The following is a 23,064-nucleotide window of genomic DNA, read 5'->3' as shown; positions in this document are numbered from 1 at the left end:
TATTGCAATCAGTTGATAAAACATTGTCCATTACAATTATAAAAGCTTTTTACAAAAATCTACTACTCTGCTTGCATGTCGGCAGACTGGGGTAGATCCTGCTGAAATCCTATGTATTGAATGAATAGAGAATCGTTTTGAATCATCACTGAACTCTGCTAAGCAATGTGGTCTACATACAACACACAAAGACAAAGATATGTTTCAAAGGGCCAATTTAATTTGGGCCAGAACAAATTGACAAAACTATTTTAAATAGCTGCAACATAACATACATAAGTAACAAACCGCATAATAACAACATGTCACAACATAGCTGTAAACCTGGCTTCACCCTAGGAAGGCACACATGACATGGTCATATGTCATGTCACTATATACAGCACACATACTGCTATACACACGCCTAACCAGGCCTTTTTTCTCCCAAGGAATTGTGAAATAAAATCATGTCTTCAGTGAAGCCCAGAACACTCTACGCATTTCCCAAGTTTTTGTTTAGAGAAAAGGAAAGATTGGCCTGGCCCACTAGGATCCCTCTTTATGTTTGTGAACTTTATAGTCTATACATTTAGAGTGATGTGATAATCAAACACTCTAGAAGTCTAGAATGAAAGAGTATATAAGAGAATTGACAGAGTGTGTGTACCTTCAGTGCTGAATGATGAGCAGAAGCAGAGTTTGGAGTGTCTTCTTTAGCTCGCTTTCCATGTTTATGTACTCACTGTCCACTGTGTCCAGGAACTTGGAAAATGTTTTCGTGCCATTTGCCGTTTGACGCCCGCTATCATGCTAATAGCTGCCTGAAAGTGGGTGACTCCACTGTAGAAATAGCCTGCATGTCTTCTACCACATACGCTGCAATGGCTCTATCAATATTGTCCTGGCTAGCAGTCCCTCTGTTAAAATCCTTAGGTGGAGGTGGAGGTGAAGTGTGTCTCTCTTTACTAGCTTCGTCCAAGCATGTTGCTTTCGTAGGTGTTTCCGCAGATTTGAATTGCTGTTTTGGGCAGTAGTTAGGATCTTTGATCGAAGACACAACTTACATTTAACTAAAATGTTATTTTCTTTGTGCTCGACAAAAGAAAAGTAGAGAGAATATCTCCATGTTAAGAAACTCAATGATGTCTTGTTAGTAAACACAGACATGTAGATGCCCATATCGGTTGTTCAGATTTACTTTACAAAAGAGAAGTGTAGGATACTTCTCTTGTTGCCTTATTTGTATTTGACTTTATTAAATGTATTTATATTATCATTTGGTGCAGCCGGGCCAGAGCAGAAGGGGATTGAAAGAGACAAAAAGGAAGACAGAGGGGGGAATTGTGGGGGCTAGAGGGGGATTAGACAGAGAGACAAAAACAACAACAGCAAACACAACAACAACAACAACAACAATAGAGCAACATCAGCAAATACGACATGTACAAATATGATGGTAAAAGTAATAGCAAATAAGCAGTTAGCGAAAATAAAAAATAATACAAAAATGACAATGAGCATTAATACACTAAAAATGGAGCAATAAAAATACCAATAGAAATAGCGCTATTGATAATGAACAATACCAATACTTTACCTTTATTATCAACAATACAGTTGTTCAAATGCAACAATACATATACGTAATGATAACTTGAGATACGAAAGAATGCAGAAAAATGGAGGGGAAGAAAGAGAAGCAACCTACATTAACCTTGTAGATTGTTATAGTAACAATAGGTTAAGCTTTGTCAGAGTGCCATGTGTTATACCCAGTTTACCCTAGGGCAACAACATTAATATATGTTTGATGAAACGTGATTATGTGCATGAGTGTATGTGTGCATATGTACTTGTATATGTACAGTATGTGTATATCTGTGTTTGTACAGTGAATGTATATGTACAGTATGTGTATATGTGTGTTTGTACAGTGAATGTATATGTACAGTATGTGTATATGTGTGTTTGTACAGTGAATGTATATGTACAGTATGTGTATGTGTGTGTTTGTACAGTGAATGTATATGTACAGTATGTGTATACAGTATGTGTGTTAATACAGTGAATGTATATGTACAGTATGTGTATATGTGCTTGTACAGTGAGTGTATATGTACTGTATGTGTATATGTATGTTTGTACAGTGAATGTATATGTACAGTATGTGTATGTTTGTATGATGAATGTGCGTGTGGATGTACGAACTTTGAGTGTGTAAATATGTACTGTATTTGTATATGTATGTAGGAGCGTAGGTACCTATGTATGTGTGTATGTATGTATGTGAGTATATGTGAATTTGTGTGTACAATACATTTGACTCCCAGTGTGTGCGGGAGCCAGAGTATGGCCCCAGCCTCCCCGAAAACCCAGCCCACAAACAGTAGGTGTGGTGCCCAGGGAACCAGGGGCCACCGCCCCCACGCAGCCAAGCCGGACAGCGAAAGGAGCCCCAGAGCCCGGCCCACCGCGCCGCCCACAAGGGCCAGCAGCAGGCCGCAGACAGACGCACCCGGCAGAGGACAAGGCACGAGAAAAGCAGGGGACAGCCAGACCCCAAGCCAGCGAGAGACCACACCCCACATGGGAAGAAAGGCGGGACGCCCCGCCCGAGGGGCCCGGAGACCCCCCGCAACCGGACGGGAAGACCGCCCCCGCCCCACCGGCAACCGGGCCCCCACGAGCCCACCCCCCACCCCCGGAGAGCGCGGCGGGGCCATCCCCCGGCCACCCCACCAAAGTCGGCCGCCACAGGACCACCCAGCACGGGGCCACGGGAACCACCCACCCCACCCGCAGGGACCCCAACGATGGAGATGGAACAACCAGCAACCGCCCCGCCGAGTCCCCCCCCCCTCTGAGGTAGGGGAAAAATAAAAAATAAAATTAAATTAATAAAATATATTTAAAAAATAAAAATAAAAAAATAATTAAATATATTTAAAAAAAAAGAATTAAAAGAAGATCACAGACATGCTGACACACAAGGTCACTACCCCAACAACTGGCCGACTCGCAGCACCTCGGAAAACCTTGCAGCACCAAACTACCACAGCAGACGCAGGGACTAGACCGAGCAGGCCCCAACCAAGACGGGCACCCGGAAGGGATGGACGGTGGGACCCAGGAGCTCCAGACACGCAGTCCGGATGCAGTAGCCTGAGGCGCCGAACCCCACCTGACAGGCAGGCCCAGAACGTACCCCCAGAAATATACATACATATCTATATACATACACATACACATGTACACATACACATATATACATATACATACACATATATACACATACACATACATATACATACATACATACATACACACACATATACATACATATACACAGCTTGTCAGCCCCGACAACCACCACACGCGCGCGCTGCCACTAGTCACAACATCAGCCACCCCCCTGCACCAGACCCAGCAGCCACGGGCGCCCACACCACAAACAAACGGCAGCAGAAACAGCAGCCGCAATACCCCCAGACAGCCAGCACCACCCAATCAAATCAAAGCCGCCACCACATCAAGTCACCAACAGAGACCCCACAGCGCAAGGTCGGGCCACACGGGCACGGACCCCACCCAACAGGAAGCGAGAACGTTTGGTCATTTTAAGGGTGCAACATATATATATATATGTATGTATATATGTGTATGTATGTATGTGTATATATCCATCCATCCATTTTCTACCGCTTATTCCCTGGGGGGTCGCGGGGGGCGCTGGAGCCTATCTCAGCTACAATCGGGCGGAAGGCGGGGTACACCCTGGACAAGTCGCCATCTCATCGCAGGGCCAACACAGATAGACAGACAACATTCACACTCACATTCACACACTAGGGCCAATTTAGTGTTGCCAATCAACCTATCCCCAGGTGCATGTCTTTGGAGGTGGGAGGAAGCCGGAGTACCCGGAGGGAACCCACGCAGTCACGGGGAGAACATGCAAACTCCACACAGAAAGATCCCGAGGCCGGGATTGAACTCACGACTACACAGGACCTTCGTATTGTGAGGCAGATGCACTAACCCCTCTTCCACCGTGCTGCCCATGTATGTATATATGTGTATGTATGTATGTGTATATGTATATATGTGTATATATATATGTGTACATGTATATATTTGTATATATGCATGTATATATATGTATATATGTAAGTTAGTTTTTCTTTCTAAAAGGCAAGTTACATGTTAAAATTGTGCTGTTTTGGGGGGGGGGAGCATTCATTTCTATGGGAGACGCTGATTTGAGATACAAGTGTTTTGAGAAATATGAAAAGAAAAATCCTATGAAAAGTGAGGTACTTTTCTCTGTTCAATTTATACTAGTAATTTTTTTAATGGTAAATACAATTTTAGAAAGTGGTTTAGAAACAATATCTACAGGGGAAAATAGAGTGCGACAGCAATGAATCCAGCAGAGGGTGCTTTTTCACAAGTCAAGTCACTCAACATTTTCCAGCAGGAAAATGCTTTGTCAAGTGTACAGTTGTGTACACTGTATGGCTCTAATTGTTTCTTAATGTGTAGAACTGAATTTAAAATGTTGAGGAACTTTGTGAGAGACATATTATAGGGCTTAGAGCAGTAGTCTCCAAACTCTTTGAGCCCACGGACCACAAACCTCAATACTGACTCACGGACCTAAAGTTGGTTTTCGAGAGGGATTATATTATAGTGAGTTGATTTGTGTGTGTGTGTGTGTGTGTGTGTGTGTGTGTGTGTGTGTGTGTGTGTGTGTGTGTGTGTGTGTGTGTGTGTGTGTGTGTGTGTGTGTGTGTGTGTGTGTGTGTGTGTGTGTGTGTGTGTGTGTGTGTGAGGTAGTGTGTTTTACTGTACATGTTTTAGTAAGTGTCGTTTTTCTTGGATGGAAGTTTTTCTAGGCTCTGTGTGTCAAGACTTGGTCTGTGGCGTGGTTTGCTCTCCCATGGTGCAAATGAATTGGACCATACGTGGCGTGCAGGTGAGGACATGTTTAATATTTTAACTCAAACAAAAAGGTACAAACAAAAGGCGCGCACAAATGCGGAAGTAGAAAACTAGACTATGAAACAAAAGACATGCACGTGGGCACAAAACTATGAACAATAAATCAAAACTTACTTGGCATGAGATGAAACAAGAACTATGGTAAACAGGTGCAGAGCATAAATTTGTGTGGAGAAGGTGTGATGTCGCCAGGACGAACAACAGAAACAGAAAAGCCTATATAGTGACATGATAAGTGAAAACAGGTGCGTGACTAACTGTGAACAGGTGCGTGACATGACAATGTGAACCAGGTGAAACTAATGGTTGCTATGGTGACAAACAAAACAGGGAAGTGAAACCAGGAACTAAGGAAGTGTCCAAAAAACAAAACAGCACATGGCCAAACAAAAACATGAACACAGACATGACACTGTGCATGGCTGACCTGCAATTCACGGAGGGTCTTGGACTGTATTGCAGGAAATTAAAGAAAAAACAGAGTGCATGTCAACAGTGTGTTATAAATAACAACGTTAACATTTTAACTTTTACAGACTCACAAATCAGTGTGCCTAAAACATGAGTCGGAAGAAGCAGATCTTATTTAGTCATACTCTTGAATTCTTACCATATATGTCAAAATTGGAATTTGAAAGAAAGGGAAATTTGCCAGAAAAATAGGGGGATTTTTTTTCCAGGAAAGTTAATATATTAGAACAATACCTATAATATTTGCATTTGAAAATAAAATAAAAATTCTGAGAAAATTCTGGGTTTTTAAAAAAATATTAAATATTAACATTTGCATTTGAAAATAAAGGACATGCACATTTATGCACAATTCATGCAAAATGCATATTTAACAAAAAATATATATATATATCTTTTTTTTTTTTTTACATATACCTGACAACATATATGTCTCGAGGAACTACACGGTACCAGACCCCCTCCAGGGATAAAAAAAAAAACAACTAACGTTATAAGGCTGGGAAAATTTGTCAAAATCGGTGATTTCCCCCTGTGCCAGATCAACTTAAAAAAAAAAACAATGAAAATGTAATTTATAACATTTGTATGCATGTACAACACTTAAGACCTTAGTATGTGGAGTTAAATTATGGAATGGATTAAGCAAATAAATCAAAAAATGTACTAATATGATCCACTTCAAGAAACTCTTCAAACTTAAAGTGTTTACAAAGTAAAAAGAAGAAGAACCATGATAAACAATTTACCTCATCCATCCATTCATTTTCAAGATAATCTTACTCATCTCACCACATGAAATATATCTTCACCAATTATTATTTATTTATTTTTATTGTTATTACTTATGGAGTATATTGTGAATAAATTGAGAACAGGAAGTGAACAAAAGTTTTAACAACTGCTATGTAAAGGAAAAGGGGTAGGATTAAATAAACTCTGCTTCTTCCTACTCCTTTTCGAACATGTTGAATAGAGAAACTGGAAATTGTGATGGATCATGTTGTATGCATGTGTAGCGATGTAGTACTCCTTTGCGTTGTGTTTTCCCCCAAAAGACGACACCCAGTCTTTCTTCCGGCTCAAACACGGTTTATTCTGGTAAAAACAGTCATAATGAGTCTCCAATCAGCCTTCTCTATACATTTCAAACCTGCACAGAAATAAAACAAAACAAAGCTTAACATAAATGTGTCTCATTTAAGCCTACAGCAACACAGCTAGCCTGCTAATAAGTTAGCTGAAAGCTAATTCACGGGGCGCCAGAGAGCACAACTTACCGTCACATGGAAGATAGCAGACTGACTACACATACGGGCCTCAGCCTTGAAGTCTGCTGGGACTTCTTAAAATAAGAAGAGTAGTAAGACACTAAGCAATTGAGATCATAAATTACCTAAACTACTATGTTACACATGCATGTTCGAAATAAACTCAAACTCAACTCATCTCAACATTTATTAATAGTAAAAGAAAAGGACGAATATACGCAATAGCAGGGGTGTCACTAGCTTTTAAGGACAGGGGGGGGCTTAGCCCCCAGGAGATGCACAGGATGCGAGCGAACGTAGCGCACGAGCACAAAACTTCACAAACGGCTAACAAAGACTTAGAAATTAATCATTGTTATTATTATTATTTCAGTCGGTTTATTTTCAATCTGTGTTCAGTACAACAACACACATGGGTTTGCACAGTGACATTTTGTTTACAGCATCAACAAGAAACAATTACTTGCATGATCCTTCAAGATACACTAAAACACAATGAAAGTCATGGCAGTACTATCTATCTATTAGCCTCTATGTTATTCATTCACAACATAGAGGCTAATGCCACGACTTTCGCTCACAATACAATAATTGTTTGTTCCCAAATATTTTGAAGTTGCACAGATTACATTTTGGGCACATATTTGACTAAAATGGTTGTAAATTCAAGCCCTGGAAATATTACTTAATTACTTGAATTAAAGTAATATCTGGATCAGGATAATTTGGCTTGTATATAATATATTTATATATATATACTGTATATTATGGCAAGCCGTTAAGGAAATTAAATATATATGGAAGTCTGAATAGAAATGAGAAACGTTTATATAAACTGTAAATAAAAAAGACTTAGAGTCCGTCTGCTGATCTGAAAAAGAGCCAAAGTTGTCAAAGAGCTGAGGGACCATCTTCAAAGTGCAATGCTGAAACAAATAATGCAAACAATAAAATGTAACTTCCAGGGCTTGAGATTAATGCAGTCCCGTCGTCCCGGGGACGGTAAAAAAAAATGCACGGGACGAAATTAAATGCTCCCTGGGACGATGGCTTTTAACCATTTTTTTTCTTTTTCTTTTTATGTATTTATTCATTTTACATTTTATTTTAAATGTCTTGGTTTTTTCACCCTCTGAAAATCCTTTGAAATGTTTAACAAGCCATCCTATAATAATACAACAGCTATTAATGTAACAATACAATAAAACAAATATATTTAATGATGTTTTTTTCATTATTTTAACAATAGGCTAATGTATATTACTTTATATAGATTCTACAAGAAACAAAAACCTAAAAACTAAATTATTTACAATTGCAGACACAAGGTTCTTGTTCTGCAGTGCTGTGTGCTAATGTGCGCCGTACACCTGCAGGACCGCAAGCAAGGTCGAAGAGAAAATGCGGACTGGATTTTCAGTGATGTGGGCATTTTCTATATGAACAAGTGGAATGGATTGGATACCGACGCACTAAAGGGGCTCTCTACCTTACGCTATGAAGTGAAGGGAAACCGAGTGAATAATGACAGGTTATATGATTATTTATTTAAACTCATATTCGGGCCACTTTATAATGAATATGTCGGCATGTATTTGTAAAAAAAAAAAGTGTTTTTTTTTGGGTTTTTTTTAACACCAAATTATTTAGGGGGGCTTAAGAACATTTTAAGGGGGCTTGAGCCCCCCTAAATAGGCCTAACAACGCCAATGCGCAATAGTAAAGTTATCTTCTACAATATTCTAACACTTTGGACTGGAGGAGTTACTCCAGCTGTTCTGTGTCCACCCATGTATGAACATGAAGGGACGTGACCCCGCCCCCTGCGTGCCTAGCAGCCAATCAGAAGCTCCCATGTGATAATCCGCAGATATAAATGGCTGTGACACGACCACATCTGCTTCACCCAAAGTCCAAGTCTATTGTTGTCAACAAGTGGTCAGCCTTGAAAGTAAAACAGTGATGGAACACTCCAAACAAGCCCAGTACACTTCGAGTGACCACTCAAAGCCGGCTCAGTACACTTCGAACGACAAGAAAGACAGCGGGGACAGCAGCTCCGTGCTCAACGGACACTTTGACGGGATGGTGAAAAGGCCACCTGCTGCTTCCCTGACTCCGGCCACCGAGTGCGGCTCGGACCGGACGACGGTGATGGAGAGCTGGAAGGAAGAGCGCACCAGGAGCGTGGAGGACAACGAGATAAGTCTTCCGTCCCTGGCCGCCGCTTACACCACCATCCTTAAGGGGCTCGGGGAAGACCCGCAGCGGCAGGGGCTCGTCAAAACTCCGTGGAGAGCCGCGACCGCCATGCAGTTCTTCACTAAAGGCTACCAGGAAACTATCATTGGTGAGTACTTACAGACTGCTTCTTTTTACAAGTAAAACCTTGATTTTTTTTATTTTTTATTAATTTTTACCCAAAGAACATTTTCAGCAGTGTTGTAAACCAGGGGTCCCCAACCTTTTTTGCAGGGGCCGGTTTAATGTAGGCATTGTTTTCCTGGACCGGCCTTTCACGTGTGGCAAAAAAATATAGCAAATAAGTGCATGAAAAATGAATACATGAAAAAAGGCACCATAACGTTGAATTAGTATGGGAGCGCCGGCCTTTCCCTTTTGCAAAAAAAGTTCTCCATAGACGTGTTTTTTACTCATTTTTGCTAGTAGTAAGCTTTTTTTAGCTTTAATATCTGATGGGTTATAGGCGATACATCACATTCAAGGACAAGATCGGATATATATAATAAAGCTAGACATACTTGCCATTAGTTCCAATAGATTTCTGTGGATTTCTATTTCCATTCTAAAAGTTATGTATTCATATTTTGTGCAATATTCTTTATACGTAGATATCAAATCAAATCAAATCAACTTTATTTATAAAGCACATTTAAAATTTACCACAGGGGTAGACAAAGTGCTATTCAATGGGCAGGCTAAAAGATAATACGAGAACCGAGCAAACACAACACAACACAAACAGAACATGATAAAAAATAAATAAATAAAATAAATAAAACAATAAGATAGATACACTAATGTTAGCTTTTTTGGGTCCAATTTTCCATGCGTAAATACATCTGTTATTGCTAACTACTCATGTAATAGGACGATGTGCAATAATACCAGCACTTTAACTTACTAGGCCAAGGGAAATGTGTATTTACTTCCTTCAGCACAAAACATTATATGCAACAATTTAGCACTTCTCCATTTGCCTTATACACTTTAACTACTATAATAATACATTATAATAATGGATTAGATTTTATATCACGTTTTTCTATTATTAGATACTCAAATCGCTCACAGAGAAGTGGGAACCCATCATTCATTCACACCTGGTGGTGGTAAGCTACATTTGTAGCCACAGCTGTCCTGGGGTAGACTGACGGAAGCGAGGCTACGGCCCCTCCAACCACCACCTATCATTCATTCATCATTCATTCACCAGTGTGAGCGGCACTGGGGGCAAGGGTGAAGGTGTGCCCAAGGACACAACGGCAGCGATTTGGATGTCAAGAGGCGGGGAGCGAACCTGCAACCCTCAGGTTTCTGGCTCTACCCACTACGCCATACCGCCCACCGTACTATGGTCACTTTGTTCCTGATCTGCCCTGATCTTAGGTCATCAACCTGCCGTGGACTGCAGATGGGACCGAGCTTTTGGTTACGATTTGGCATCTTTACATTTTATATGTGTATTAATGCGCATTGTCCCATGTAACAAAGATGTAACAAATATAGCAAATGGCAACTTCCTATCAGGAATTTTATAATACATCTATGAACAGGATTATTGATGTGTCTGGTGGGACTAGCGATAGTTCAGTAGGAGAAAATGCGGTCTGTTAGAAATTATTTAATGTCTCTGTGCGGCCTGGTAGCAAATGCGTCACGGACCGGTGCCGGTCCCCGGACTGGTGGTTGGGGACCACTGTTGTAAACGACACGCACATGCAATGAACTAACTTTTCATGGTGCTGAAGACACATGTCTGAGTCTGGGGTGTCCAAAGTGAGACCCGGGGCCAACTGTTTTGTTTTCATTGGCCTCAACATGTTATAAGTATAATTAAACACAATTACACCTATAGGAATGGGAACAATGGCCTAAAATGTATATTGCGATTTACACTGTCGCCTCTTATGATAATGATATAACCTCCGTAGATATATATTATTGCTGTATTTATACATTTGGCAATAAACTAGTTATGCAAAACATAAATATCCACTGCAGAGGGCGCTGGTTGTCAGGTGGATATACAGATCATCCGGAAAGTATTCACAGCGCTTCACTTCTTCCACTTTTACTCCAAAATAGAATACATTCATTGTTGTCCTAACATTTCCAAACACCCATAATGACAAGCCTCAAGTGAGAAGTGTTGGTTTTCATCCAGGATGTCTCTGTACATTGCTGCATTCATCTTTCCCTTTATCCTGACTAGTCTCCCAGTTCCTGCCACTGAAAAACCGCATGATGCGGCCACCGCCATGCTTCACTGTAAGGATGGTATTGACCTGGTGATGAGCGGTACCTGTTTTCCTCCAAACATGACGCCTGGCATTCACGCCCAAGAAGAGTTCAATGTTTCTTTCATCAGACCAGAGAATTTTCCTTCTCATGATCTGAGAGTCTTTCGGACGGCGTGGCGCAGTTGGGAGAGTGGCTGTGCCAGCAACCTGAGGGTTCCTGGTTCAATCCCCACCTTCTACCATCATAGTCGCGTCCGTTGTGTCCTTGAGCAAGACACTTCACCCTTGCTCCTGATGGGTCCTGGTTAGCGCCTTGCATGGCAGCTCCCGCCATCAGTGTGTGAATGTGTGTGTGAATGGGTGAATGTGGAAATAGTGTCAAAGCGCTTTGAGTTCCTTAAAAAAAAAGGTAGAAAAGCGCTATACAAGTATAACCCATTTACCATTCAGATGAATTTTGGCAAACTTTTTTACTTAGAAATGGCTTCCGTCTGGAACACTCTACCCTAAAGGCTTGATTGGTTGATTACTGCAGAGATGGTTGTCCTTCTGGGAGGCTCTCCTCTCTCCACAGAGGAATGCTGTAGCTCTGACAGAGTGACCATCAGGTATTGTCTGTGTTGGCCCTGTGATGAGGTGGCGACTTGTGCAGGGTGTACACCGCCTTCCGCCCGAGTGCAGCTGGGATAGGCTCCAACACTCCCTGCAAACCCAGAGAGCGACAAGCGGTAGAAAATGTATGGATGGATTCACATTCATTAAGAGAGACAAGAACACACATCTTGTTTTTTTTATACGATTCCAAAGATAAAAAAACGCTTGCAAGATGCAGCTAATGGGAGTCCCCTATGTGGCTTTTAAAGCCTTCTAAAACAACTTCAAAACCCTCTGTCAACCTTTTATATACAAACTGTAAGTTTAAATAAATATTGTAGTAACAGGCAAGTTCATAACAATATGTAATATGTACAATAATTATCGTATTTTGGTCAATTTAAGCATTACCGGAACTTATTTCTTGGCCATGTTTATTTCAGTGCCCATAGCAACGGACTTCCTACTTCTGGCATCAAACACGTGTGTTCCTACTTCCGGCAATATACGCGTGTGTGTCCGAATCATGGCAGACTTTGTAATAGATGACAAAGATGACAATTGAGGATTCACAACCTTATCTTTTTGGAACTGAATATACAGAGGATGAACTACTGGTAATAGAAGCTAAGCGAGTACAAAGAGAGTGTGAGACGTTGGAGAAGACAGAAGCCGAGAGTCAGGACCGGTGTTCTGGCGAAGAGAGCACAACGAAAGATGAAATGTTTGCCCCAACAAACCCTGCAGTGGCAAAACAATTTTTTCCACCTATCCAAAATCAACTGTAAGCGTCCACGGCCAGCTTGACCAAATGGACAACTATATATTGAGTAAGTCAGTATAATATTGATCATGATACATGCAGCATATCATGCTTGTTATTATAACTACATACACTGTCGAGCTAGCTGTGTGTAAACAAAACATGAAATATGGGCTAATACTTTACAGATACTGTAATATGATTGTTCATGTTTTTCAGTCAGTATAGATTGGTGTCTTATCGCATTGTGTTGTGTATTACAAACTCAAACGCCATTCAGCTGCTGAAGCAGAAGCTAGCTTTCCTCTTGCTAATGCCGTAGCATGCCGCGATGTGTTACTACGCGAGAAAAACAGTTCTTCAGTGTTATGATCTGGCAGGCTGCTGCCTGTTTTCATTTTGTTGCTCTACCTGGTTTATGGGTCACGGGGCGGAGCCACCCACGCGCACACCTGATACTAATTTCCTTCTGACAACTTAAACTCTCCAGTTAATTAACTCGACAACAGTAGATTCCTGATGGTTCATCCTTCCAGTCATGTTCATCTTCTCTGGTTTGGCTCTGCTCACGCTTCTTGTTTTCCGTGGCTCAGCCCCAGCGTCGCCGTGTAGTGTTAACTGTAAACTCTCCACACCTTTTGTGTGCAATTTCTGTTTCTACAGACCTTTTGTGTGCATCTTTAGTTTTTTGTTATGGCTCGTATTTATTTTTTTGCTCTGCATTGGGGTCCTACTCTGGCTAAGCCAATCGTGACACAGAGTGTTCGCTCTTACTAAATGATAATGATAAATGGGTTATACTTGTATAGCGCTTTTCTACCTTCAAGGTACTCAAAGCGCTTTGACAGTATTTCCACATTTACCCATTCACACACACATTCACACACTGATGGCGGGAGCTGCCATGCAAGGCGCTAACCAGCAGCCATCAGAGGCAAAGGGTGAATTGTCTTGCCCAAGGACACAACGGACGTGACTAGGAAGGTAGAAGGCGGGAATTGAACCCCAGTAACCAGCAACACTCCGATTGCTGGCACAGCCACTCTACCAACTTCGCCACGCCGTCCCGTTACAATAACAATGTCGGTCCAGCTTGGTTATTATACAGGTTACGGAACATAAATGGAGTATTGTTGGCGGTTTTTGGATACATTTTAGTAATTTAGAGGCAAAATTGATTGCTCCCATTAGCAGCATTGCTAGCCACCAAGAACGAGTTGATTATAACAAGTTAGAAGGCAAAAATATTAAAAAATGTATTTTTATAAACTATTGTTAAAAAGTTCAGTTCTTCTTTAAATTTGTCTCAAAATGTTTGTCATTCGCTGGGCCTCTTGGAACGTAGCCCCCTTGCAAATAGCGGCGCTGTACCTTAATGGATTTTGTGTTTATTGGACTGTCGCAGGTGCTAATATTTTCTCTCTCTCGGGGAGGTTCTATATCGATCAGGCTTTAGCGTGCCCGTGCTGGGACCCCTAAAATAGATACACATACTCGAAAGATTTGCTTTGTAAACTATATTGTAAATCTGACATGTAAATTAAATCAACTGAAATTACCCAGTAAATTGCTTAGTATATTTTTCTCTGTATTGGATTAGTTTCATCATGTTTTTTCTTGTCTATCCTCAGTCTGTCAACCACATGGTTTGATTCAACTTAGTTTTTAAGCCAGATGCAGAAGCTTATTTAATAATATTCATAAATGTGTGATCATCCTTCAATTTTTCTGTTTGCGACCCTCTTTGGAAAAATATGGATGCTCAGATCTAAGTTGAGCGATCTGCCAAAAAACAACCCTCAGGGTTGCATTGGACACAGTATTAGTATCGTGATTAATTTACAAGATTTAATCGACACTTGAAGGTCATAGTTATGACATAAAAACTACATATTAATATACCTCCTCATTATTGAACTGTGAAAGTTTTGGTTAGAAAGTGTAAAACTGGGAATTTGGTGTGTACATTAGTAGTTAAGAAGCCTGAGCACATTCTTCCCTTTTTAAAGTAAGAGCTTGCAGAATCCACATGACACATTTAAAGCAGTTTTAGCACCACCTGGGCCCACTTTTCCACACTTTGGTACATTAGGGCAGTGATTCTCAACCACTGTGTTGTCACAACACTGTTGTGAGAGATCACTATAGTATGTGTGCCATGAGAAATGATCAAATTTTACTTGGTCTGAAAATTACAAATAATGTACCTAATTAAAAAAAAAATCATTTTTTAGCTGCTGTAAAATGATCTTGCACTAGATAGCAGAAAGTACATAACTAACAAGTATGCAATGGTGCCTCCCACTTTTGATGCGGTTTTTGACGGAAATCGTCCACACTTTATTCACCTTTTTTCATATACCGTCTCAGTTAATGTACAGCCGAACATTGCGTGGACTAAAGAAGTTCATTTGCACACGTATTGCTTGGATTTATGTGACGTCACGTCCAGCTCACGTTTTGACTCATTAAATATGCACGGTGGTCAAGCCAGCGTCTGTTCTCAATGGGTACTATGCGCCATTTAACTTTTCTTTTAAAAAAAAGGCCTTTTCTTGCGTTGTTTTCGGCTGTATGAACCGTTCAAATTACGAAAAAGATAAACGTTTCTTCAGAGTTCGAGAGGTGATGAAGAAGCTCGTAAATTGCAAGATTTAACAAAATGACGATGAGAAAAGTGGCACTCAACTCCAGTCCAAGGGAGCGGAGTCAAAGAATGCACAAGTTGGCAGTGATCCCTTCTTTATGTGCACTTTATTTTTACTATACCTATTGCCACCAAGTTTGGAGCAAATCAATGACTTGCACTTCAGTAAAACATTTTAAAAAATGTTCCTGTATGACATTCTGACTACCAAATTGCATTTGTATCCAAATATTGGGATATTTTCTTAAGCAATGTGTTTTGTGCAACTAAATAATAACTTGTGATTGTGCAACAACAACAACAAGGTAGACGAAAGGTTAAACCATGAAATGCAACCTTACCAGAGCAAAAACGATGCAAAAACGATCCGGGAGAGTCTTGATACCAATTTCCTTGACCGAGCCACACACAAATAAGTTGTAGTCCTCCATGCTTTTCCAAGTTTTCATCTGTTTTGTCGTGTAGAATGATGTCTGGAGTACAAGTAGTTTGACATGTCTGGGAACTCCACCGACGGATAATCCTTGATATCACTTGACAAATCTTTTAAAGCATAGGGATCTATTCCATTGCACAGTTGTATTTGTTGCTCCTATTTTCTTGCATACTCAGAGAGTTTGTGCGCTGCTTGCTGCACAACGGCCATATTGGCTTAGTTGACCACCACTGTTTTTCACTTCCGGGAAGAAGTCATGTGATGGAATACAAGCAATTATGGCTGCAACAATTATTCGACCTAATCGATAATTTGATTACAAAAAAGCTTTGATATACATTCTGTTGCTTCGCTTAATCATTTAATAGTTGTAACTAATAAAAATTTATCAAAGGCAGCTTACCTGTAGTGCCAGGAACTTCAAATAGGCGGAGGCACAAATGAGATTGGCAGCCGCAGCAATGAGAACAGTGGTGTGTGGGTGCTGTGTAATTTCAATGTTGACGATGTGGATTTATTAGAAGAAAAAAAAACTAAAGAAAGTTATTTAAACCAGTGGTTCACACACATTTTTCATCACGTACCACTTTAAAAAACACTTGGCTATCCAAGTAACATCATAATAACCTTAATAACTTTACGATACAGTAGCGTAGTAGGCCCAAGTATTCATTAAAAACAAGGCATTATTACACTATTTAATTAAGTAACACAGTTTGAGAATCATTGAGCAAGACTATTTTCCCTAAAATACACTCTGAGGCAGTATAGTGTGTTTTATCCAATGATTCAATTAATTAACCAAACTAATTGATACAGTACTAAAATAATCAATAGCCGCAGCCGTACTGTGTATCATTTCTTGGAATCGAGTTCCCAAACAAATAATCTCATGTGTTGGTGACTCAATCTCTGTGTTTTATTATATTAAAGGCCTACTGAAATGATTTTTTTTTTAAAACGGGGATAGCAGATCCATTCTATGTGTCATACTTGATCATTTCGCGATATTGCCATATTTTTGCTGAAAGGATTTAGTATAGAACAGGGGTCGGCAACCCGCGGCTCTAGAGCCGCATGCGGCTCTTTAGCGCCGCCCTAGTGGCTCTCAGGAGCTTTTTTAAAAATGTATGAAAAATGGAAAAAGATGAGGAAAAAAAAATAAATTTGTTTTAATATGGTTTCTGTAGGAGGACAAACATGACACAAACCTCCCTAATTGTTATAAAGCACACTGTTTGTATTAAACATGCTTCACTGATTCGGGTATTTGGCGAGCGCCGTTTTGTCCTACTAATTTTGGCGGTCCTTGAACGCACCTTAGTTTGTTTCCATGTATAACTTTGTCCGACTTTCTAGGACGTGTTTTATGCCACTTCTTTTTCTGTCTCATTCTGTCCACCAAACTTTTAACGTTGTGCGTGAATGCACAAAGGTGAGTTTTGTTGATGTTATTGACTTGTGTGGAGTGCTAATCAGACATATTTGGTCACTGCATGACTGCAAGCTAATCGATGCTAACATGCTATTTAGGCTAGCTATATGTACATATTGCATCATTATGCCTCATTTGTAGCTATATTTGAGCTCATTTAGTTTCCTTTAAGTCATCTTAATTCAATGTATATCTCATGACACACTATCTGTATGTAATATGGCTTTTAATTTTTTGCGGCTCCAGACAGATTTGTTTTTGTATTTTTGCTCCAATATGGCTCTTTCAACATTTTGGGTTGCCGACCCCTGGTATAGAACAACGACGATAAAGTTTGCAACTTTTGGTCTATGATAAAAAAAAGCCTTGCCCCTACCGGAAGTAGCGTGACGTAGTCAGTTGTTCGCATCCTCATATTTTCCTATTGTTTTCAACGCAGCTAGAGCGATTCGGACCGAGAAAGCGACGATTACCCCATTAATTTGAGCGAGGATGAAAGATTTGTGGATGAGGAACGTTAGAGTGATGGACTAGAGTGCAGTGCAAGACATATCTTTTTTCACTCTTACCGTAACTTAGGTACAAGCTGGCTCATTGGATTCCACACTCTCTCCTTTTTCTATTGTGGATCACGGATTTGTCTTTTAAACCACCTCGGATACTTTATCCTCTTGAAAATGAGAGTCGAGAACGCGAAATGGACATTCACAGTGACTTTTATCTCCACGACAATACATCGGCGAAGCTCTTTAGTTACTGAGCTAACGTGATAGCATCTGGCTCAAATGCAGATAGAAACAAAATAAATAAATCCCTGACTGGAAGGATAGACAGAAGATCAACAATACTATTAAACCATGGACATGTAACTACACGGTTAATAATTCTCAGCCTGGCAAAGCTTAACAATGCTGTTGCTAACGACGCTGAAGCTAACTTAGCAACTTAGCAACCGGACCTCACAGAGCTATGATAAAAACATTAGCGCTCCACCTACGCCAGCCAGCCCTCATCTGCTCATCAACACCCGTGCTCACCTGCGTTCCAGCGATCGACGGCGCGACGAAGGACTTCACCCGATCACAGATGCTGTTGGCGGCTAGCGTCGGCTAGCGCGTCTGCTATCCAAGTAAGTCCTCCTTGTTGTGTTGCTACAGCCAGCCGCTAATACACCGATCCCACCTACAGCTTTCTTCTTTGCAGTCTCCATTGTTCATTAAACAAATTGCAAAAGATTCACCAACGCAGATGTCCAGAATACTGTGGAATTATCAGATGAAAACAGAGCTATTTTGTATTGTTTTGGGGTACCGATACTTCTGTTTCACTGGCTACGTCACGCGCATACGTCATCATCCAAAGCCGTTTTCAACCGGAAGTTTAGCGGGAAATTTAAAATTGCACTTTATAAGTTAACCAGGCCGTATTGGCATGTGTTGCAATGTCAAGATTTCATCATTGATATATAAACTATCAGACTGCGTGGTCGGTAGTAGTGGGTTTCAGTAGGCCTTTAAGCACAAATACAAAATAAGCCATCCTGGGGCCAAAAAACATGTAAGTGTTAACACTTTGATAAAGAAGGTGAGAAACCCTATTGAAGTCAAGAAAAAACTTGTTGCAAAGTACCCCTTCTTGGCTCGTTGCTATCTAATGCCTATAGTGCATTTATTGAATACCAATCAAAGGTAAAAGTGATGTTAAATGTTAAATTGTTCATTTTACTTGTCATTTATATGAACTTTATATGGTTTTCTGCATGTTAAACTACAATTAGACTCTAAAAAATGTGTTTTTGTTCATATTTTTGGGAGTCTTGAATGGTTATTTCTTATGGGAAAAATTGTTTAAGTTTTCATACTATTCGGTTTTGTAAGACATTTTGGAACAAATTACTAACGAAAATCGAGGTGGCACTTTAAATACTTTTTTGTCTGGTGTTTATTTTTCTGAGATGTCCTTTGGCTCAGTAAAGGTCGGGAAATTGTGCATTTGGGAAGCTGGTGGTCTGCCTCCTCTTGTCTGCTTATTTTGGAGCACATCTGGAGCCAGTTTAGTCATACTGGTGGTAGTTTTATGTGATGTAAGGCTCAAGCAAAAACGCTCATATAGTTGCGTGCAGACTCTTCAAACATAATTATAAGGTCAGGCGAAGTCATATCCACCAAGCACTTCTCACCACATGTGATCAGCAGAGGGTGAATATTGGTGATAACAGCCATTGTATGCAGGCACGTTTCTCCTGAAGCTCCGGGATGTCCCTGCTGTTTGCTGATTGGCTGCAACAAGAGCCTCCCCTTAGAGTTATTGGAAAACTGAGAACACCACAACAGTCTGAGAACAGTAAAACTGAATGTTTATAAAGACTTAAAGAATTCACTTGAGCAGCACTGGACTATTTTATCAGGGAGTTCATGTGTGTGTGTGTGTGTGTGTGTGTGTGTGTGTGTGTGTGTGTGTGTGTGTGTGTGTGTGTGTATATAGTCATGGGTTCAACCTTGATCACAACAAGGTCCAGAAATCCTATTGTTGATCAGCACATGACCAACATAACTGTAAGGAGGAAAATCTTACTTAGCCTTTACTAATATGTTGATCCAAACCTTGGCAAGGGCTGTAAATCCATTAAAAATGCACATTTTAATCATTATTAATGTGGACAAGGCTGTGCTGTAGTCCCAAAGAAGGATGATCTTACTTTACCTTTGTCTTCCTACCTCAATAGACATTCCTGCCCTAACTAAACAAAAAAGCTGGAGCTTATAACTTGTGTCCTGTGCCAGCAACTCATTATACAGTAAGTCAATGGTTTTGTCACAAACGGCTTAGCCTGTGTAAAAACAAAAATCGCACACAAAAGGTAACAGTTAAAACTACTCGGTAACGCCTGGACTGAGCCACAGAAAACTAGAAGCGTTAGTGCAGCCAAAGCAGAATAGATGTACACAACTGGAAGGGTGAACCATCAGGAATCTACTGGCGCCGAGTGAAGGCAATGGAGTGTAGTCAAGAGGAAATGAGTATCGGGTGTGCGCACAGGTGACTTTGCCCTGTTACCCAGAAACCAGACACTGCAACAAAAAGAAGACTGGCGGTCGACCTGGTTTCTCAGGAGAGAGTGAAAGTTATGCAGGAGGGATGGATCGAGGATACAAGAGCTGGAGACCCATGAGTGTTCTTCAGGGCCGTAGCCCTCCCAGATGAACAGATACTGAAGACTATGATGGCCTTCACAGTGTATGCTGGGTAACTACCGATCATGTGCAAAGGAGGAAAAGCTGGTGACAGAGGGCACACCGGACTGGTGGCAACCAGCTTGAGATTGGAGACGTGGAGCATCGGATGTCGCTTGATGGATGGAGGCAGCTGGAGTTTGATTAGAGATTGTTAGATGCTAAGTGTTCATTTAGCTGCTGTGCAACAATTTTTTCCAGGATTTTCGAAATAAACTGAAGGTGGGACAACGGCCGGTAGTTTACCGTGAGGTCAGGATCGAGGTTAGGTCTTTTGAGCAGAGGATGAATAACCTCTTTTTTTAATGCTAGGTGAACAGTGCCAGAGGAAAGTGATAAGGTTATAATATTTAGCACTGATGGACCTAATATTACAAAAAGCTCCTTGATAAGTTTCCCAGGGAGTGGGTCAAGTAAACATGTTGTTTGTTTTATCCCATTTACACGCCGTAGCAATTCCTCTAATGTTATTTCATCAAAAAGAGAGAGACTATTTTGGAGGGCAATATCCGTCGTATATACAGTCGTATCTGTGTTAATAGAACCCAGTTGTAGCTGGGATGCGTTGTCTTAAATCTCCTTTCTAATGAGTTCAATTTTCTTATTAAAGAAATTAATAAAGTCATCTGCCGAGTGGGTGGAGCTACTGGGAGGAGTCCCTTGTTGGGTTAGCGATGCTACTGTACTGAACAAATATTTAGGATGGTTTTTGTTGAGGCGGATGAGATTTGAGTAGTATTTAGCTTTAGCTAAGGTAAGCTTGCGTTTATAAATTATTAAACTATCACGCCATGCTTGATGGAAAACCTCAAGTTTAGTCGTGCGCCATTTGCGTTCCAGCTTTCTACATGATAATTTAAGAGCTATAGTTTCTTCTGTAAACCATGGGGTACGCCTTTAAGGGGCCCTTTTTAGCTTTAGCGGTGCCTTCCGCCCGATTGTAGCTGAGATAGGCTCCAGCGTCCCCCGCGACCCCGAAGGGAATAAGCGGTAGAAAATGGATGGATGGATGGGTGCTATACTATCAATGGTTTCGCGCAGGGCGTCGTTAAAGTTGTTAGTGAGGTTATCAATAGAGCCCACATAATTTGGGAATAATGCCATTACCGAAGGCAGAAGGCCAGCAAGAGTAATTGTTGTGGCAGCATTAATGTCGCAGCTGCTAAAGCAGTTATTATTATTATTAGCTTGTTGACAATGAGTCAGAACTTCGAATTTTATAAGGTAATGATCGGACATTACTTAAGTATACGGGAGTGTCATAACTTTGGAGGTGGTGACACCCCTGACAAGCACTAGATCTATCGTATTACCGTTGGATGCGTGGGTTCATTTATTATCTGTGTAAGACCACAGCTATCAATTATAGTCTGGAGCGCCACGCACGGAGGGTTCGATGGGGTATTCATATGGATATTAAAGTCCCCCATTATGATTATATTGTCGGCGTGCGTCACTAGATCAGCGACAAACTCTGAGAATTCACTGATAAAGTCCGAATAGGGCAGCTGGGGGGCGGTAGATAACAGCCAGGTAGAGAGGCAGCGGTGCGTCAGACCTCATAGTAAGCACCTTAAACGATTTATATTTATTACTTAGGTTGGGGGTAAGGTTAAGGTTTTCATTGTGTATTAGTGCGACTCCCCCACCCCTTTTAAGGGGACGGGCAATATGCGCATTCGTATAGTTAGGAGGAGATGCCTCATTCAGTGCAAAAAAATCGTCTGGTTTTAGCCTGGTTTCGCTGAGACCAATGACGTTAAGATTGTTGTCTCTAATGACCTCTAATGACGTTTTGGGAGACAATGATCTTATGTTTAAAAAGCCGATATTATAGGTAGTGGGCTATTTTGAGGAATTTAAAATTATCTGTAGTAGTAATATTAATAATATTGCGTTTATTTTGCGTAGTGCACATTAAATACTTTCGACCATATCTAGGAATTGATATGACGGGAATTTTCAGATTGTTTGCTTGGTGCTGCGATACACTGAACGCATCATAATTTGCCACCTCAGTAGAATGCATGTCCACCTATGGCACAGTCACTGCACAAAAAACATTATGTGAGTTGTGTATTATTCCAGGCGAAATGCTATGTGTGCAAGAATTTTCCAGCCTGGCGCTGGCTAGTTCTAGCTTAACTGACTCCTCACCCGGACTAACAGACTCTGTAATTGCCTGTGACCGGGCTTGCTCTAGTGTAGTTAGTCAAGTGTGACTCAAACAAAAATCTATGTTCCTAGCAAGGATGATGGCGCCTTCCTGATTAGGGTGAAGGCCGTCTCTCATCAACAGGCCCGGTTTGCCCGAGAAAGAGGGCCAATTATCAATAAACGTTAGTCCCTGTTGTCTACAAAAACTAGTTAGCCACTTTTTAAGCGAGACTAATCTGCTATATCTCTCATCATTGCCTCTCGCAGGCAGGGGCCAGAGACAAGTACTCGATGCCTGGACATCTTTCTAGCGAGATTACAAGTCCTAGCTATGCTCCTCTGTGTAATCTCTGACTGTCTCATCCTAGTGTCATTGGAGCCAACGTGTACAACTATGTTCGCATAGCTAGTGGTGCGATTAGCCTGTCGTACGTGTTTACTAGGCCTGTTGCGAGTTAGGTCCCTTAGATTAGCTTCAATGTCAGGTGCTCTGGCCTCGGGAATTCACTTAATTGTGGCTGGTTTGCTAAGCTTTATGTTACGGGTGATGGCTATGACTAAGGTGTGGTGCCCGGTAGACTGGGATGTAG

General features: G+C 40.9%; 1 protein-coding gene across 1 annotated transcript in view; it reads left to right on the top strand.

Moving 5' to 3' along the window:
* The first annotated feature begins 8,635 nt into the window (after positions 1-8,635).
* Positions 8,636-23,064, top strand: part of gch1 (GTP cyclohydrolase 1) — a 66,980-nt gene continuing 52,551 nt past the window's right edge. The window contains exon 1 of the mRNA XM_062068682.1: positions 8,636-9,075. Coding sequence (XP_061924666.1) covers positions 8,688-9,075 — 388 coding nt within the window. The 5' untranslated portion in view covers positions 8,636-8,687. The remainder of the gene's footprint in view (positions 9,076-23,064) is intronic.

The sequence above is a fragment of the Entelurus aequoreus genome, linkage group LG02 (genome assembly GCF_033978785.1).
Source record: "Entelurus aequoreus isolate RoL-2023_Sb linkage group LG02, RoL_Eaeq_v1.1, whole genome shotgun sequence".
In the NCBI taxonomy this organism is placed as follows: domain Eukaryota; kingdom Metazoa; phylum Chordata; class Actinopteri; order Syngnathiformes; family Syngnathidae; genus Entelurus; species Entelurus aequoreus.
This window is presented reverse-complemented; position numbering and strand designations above follow the sequence as displayed.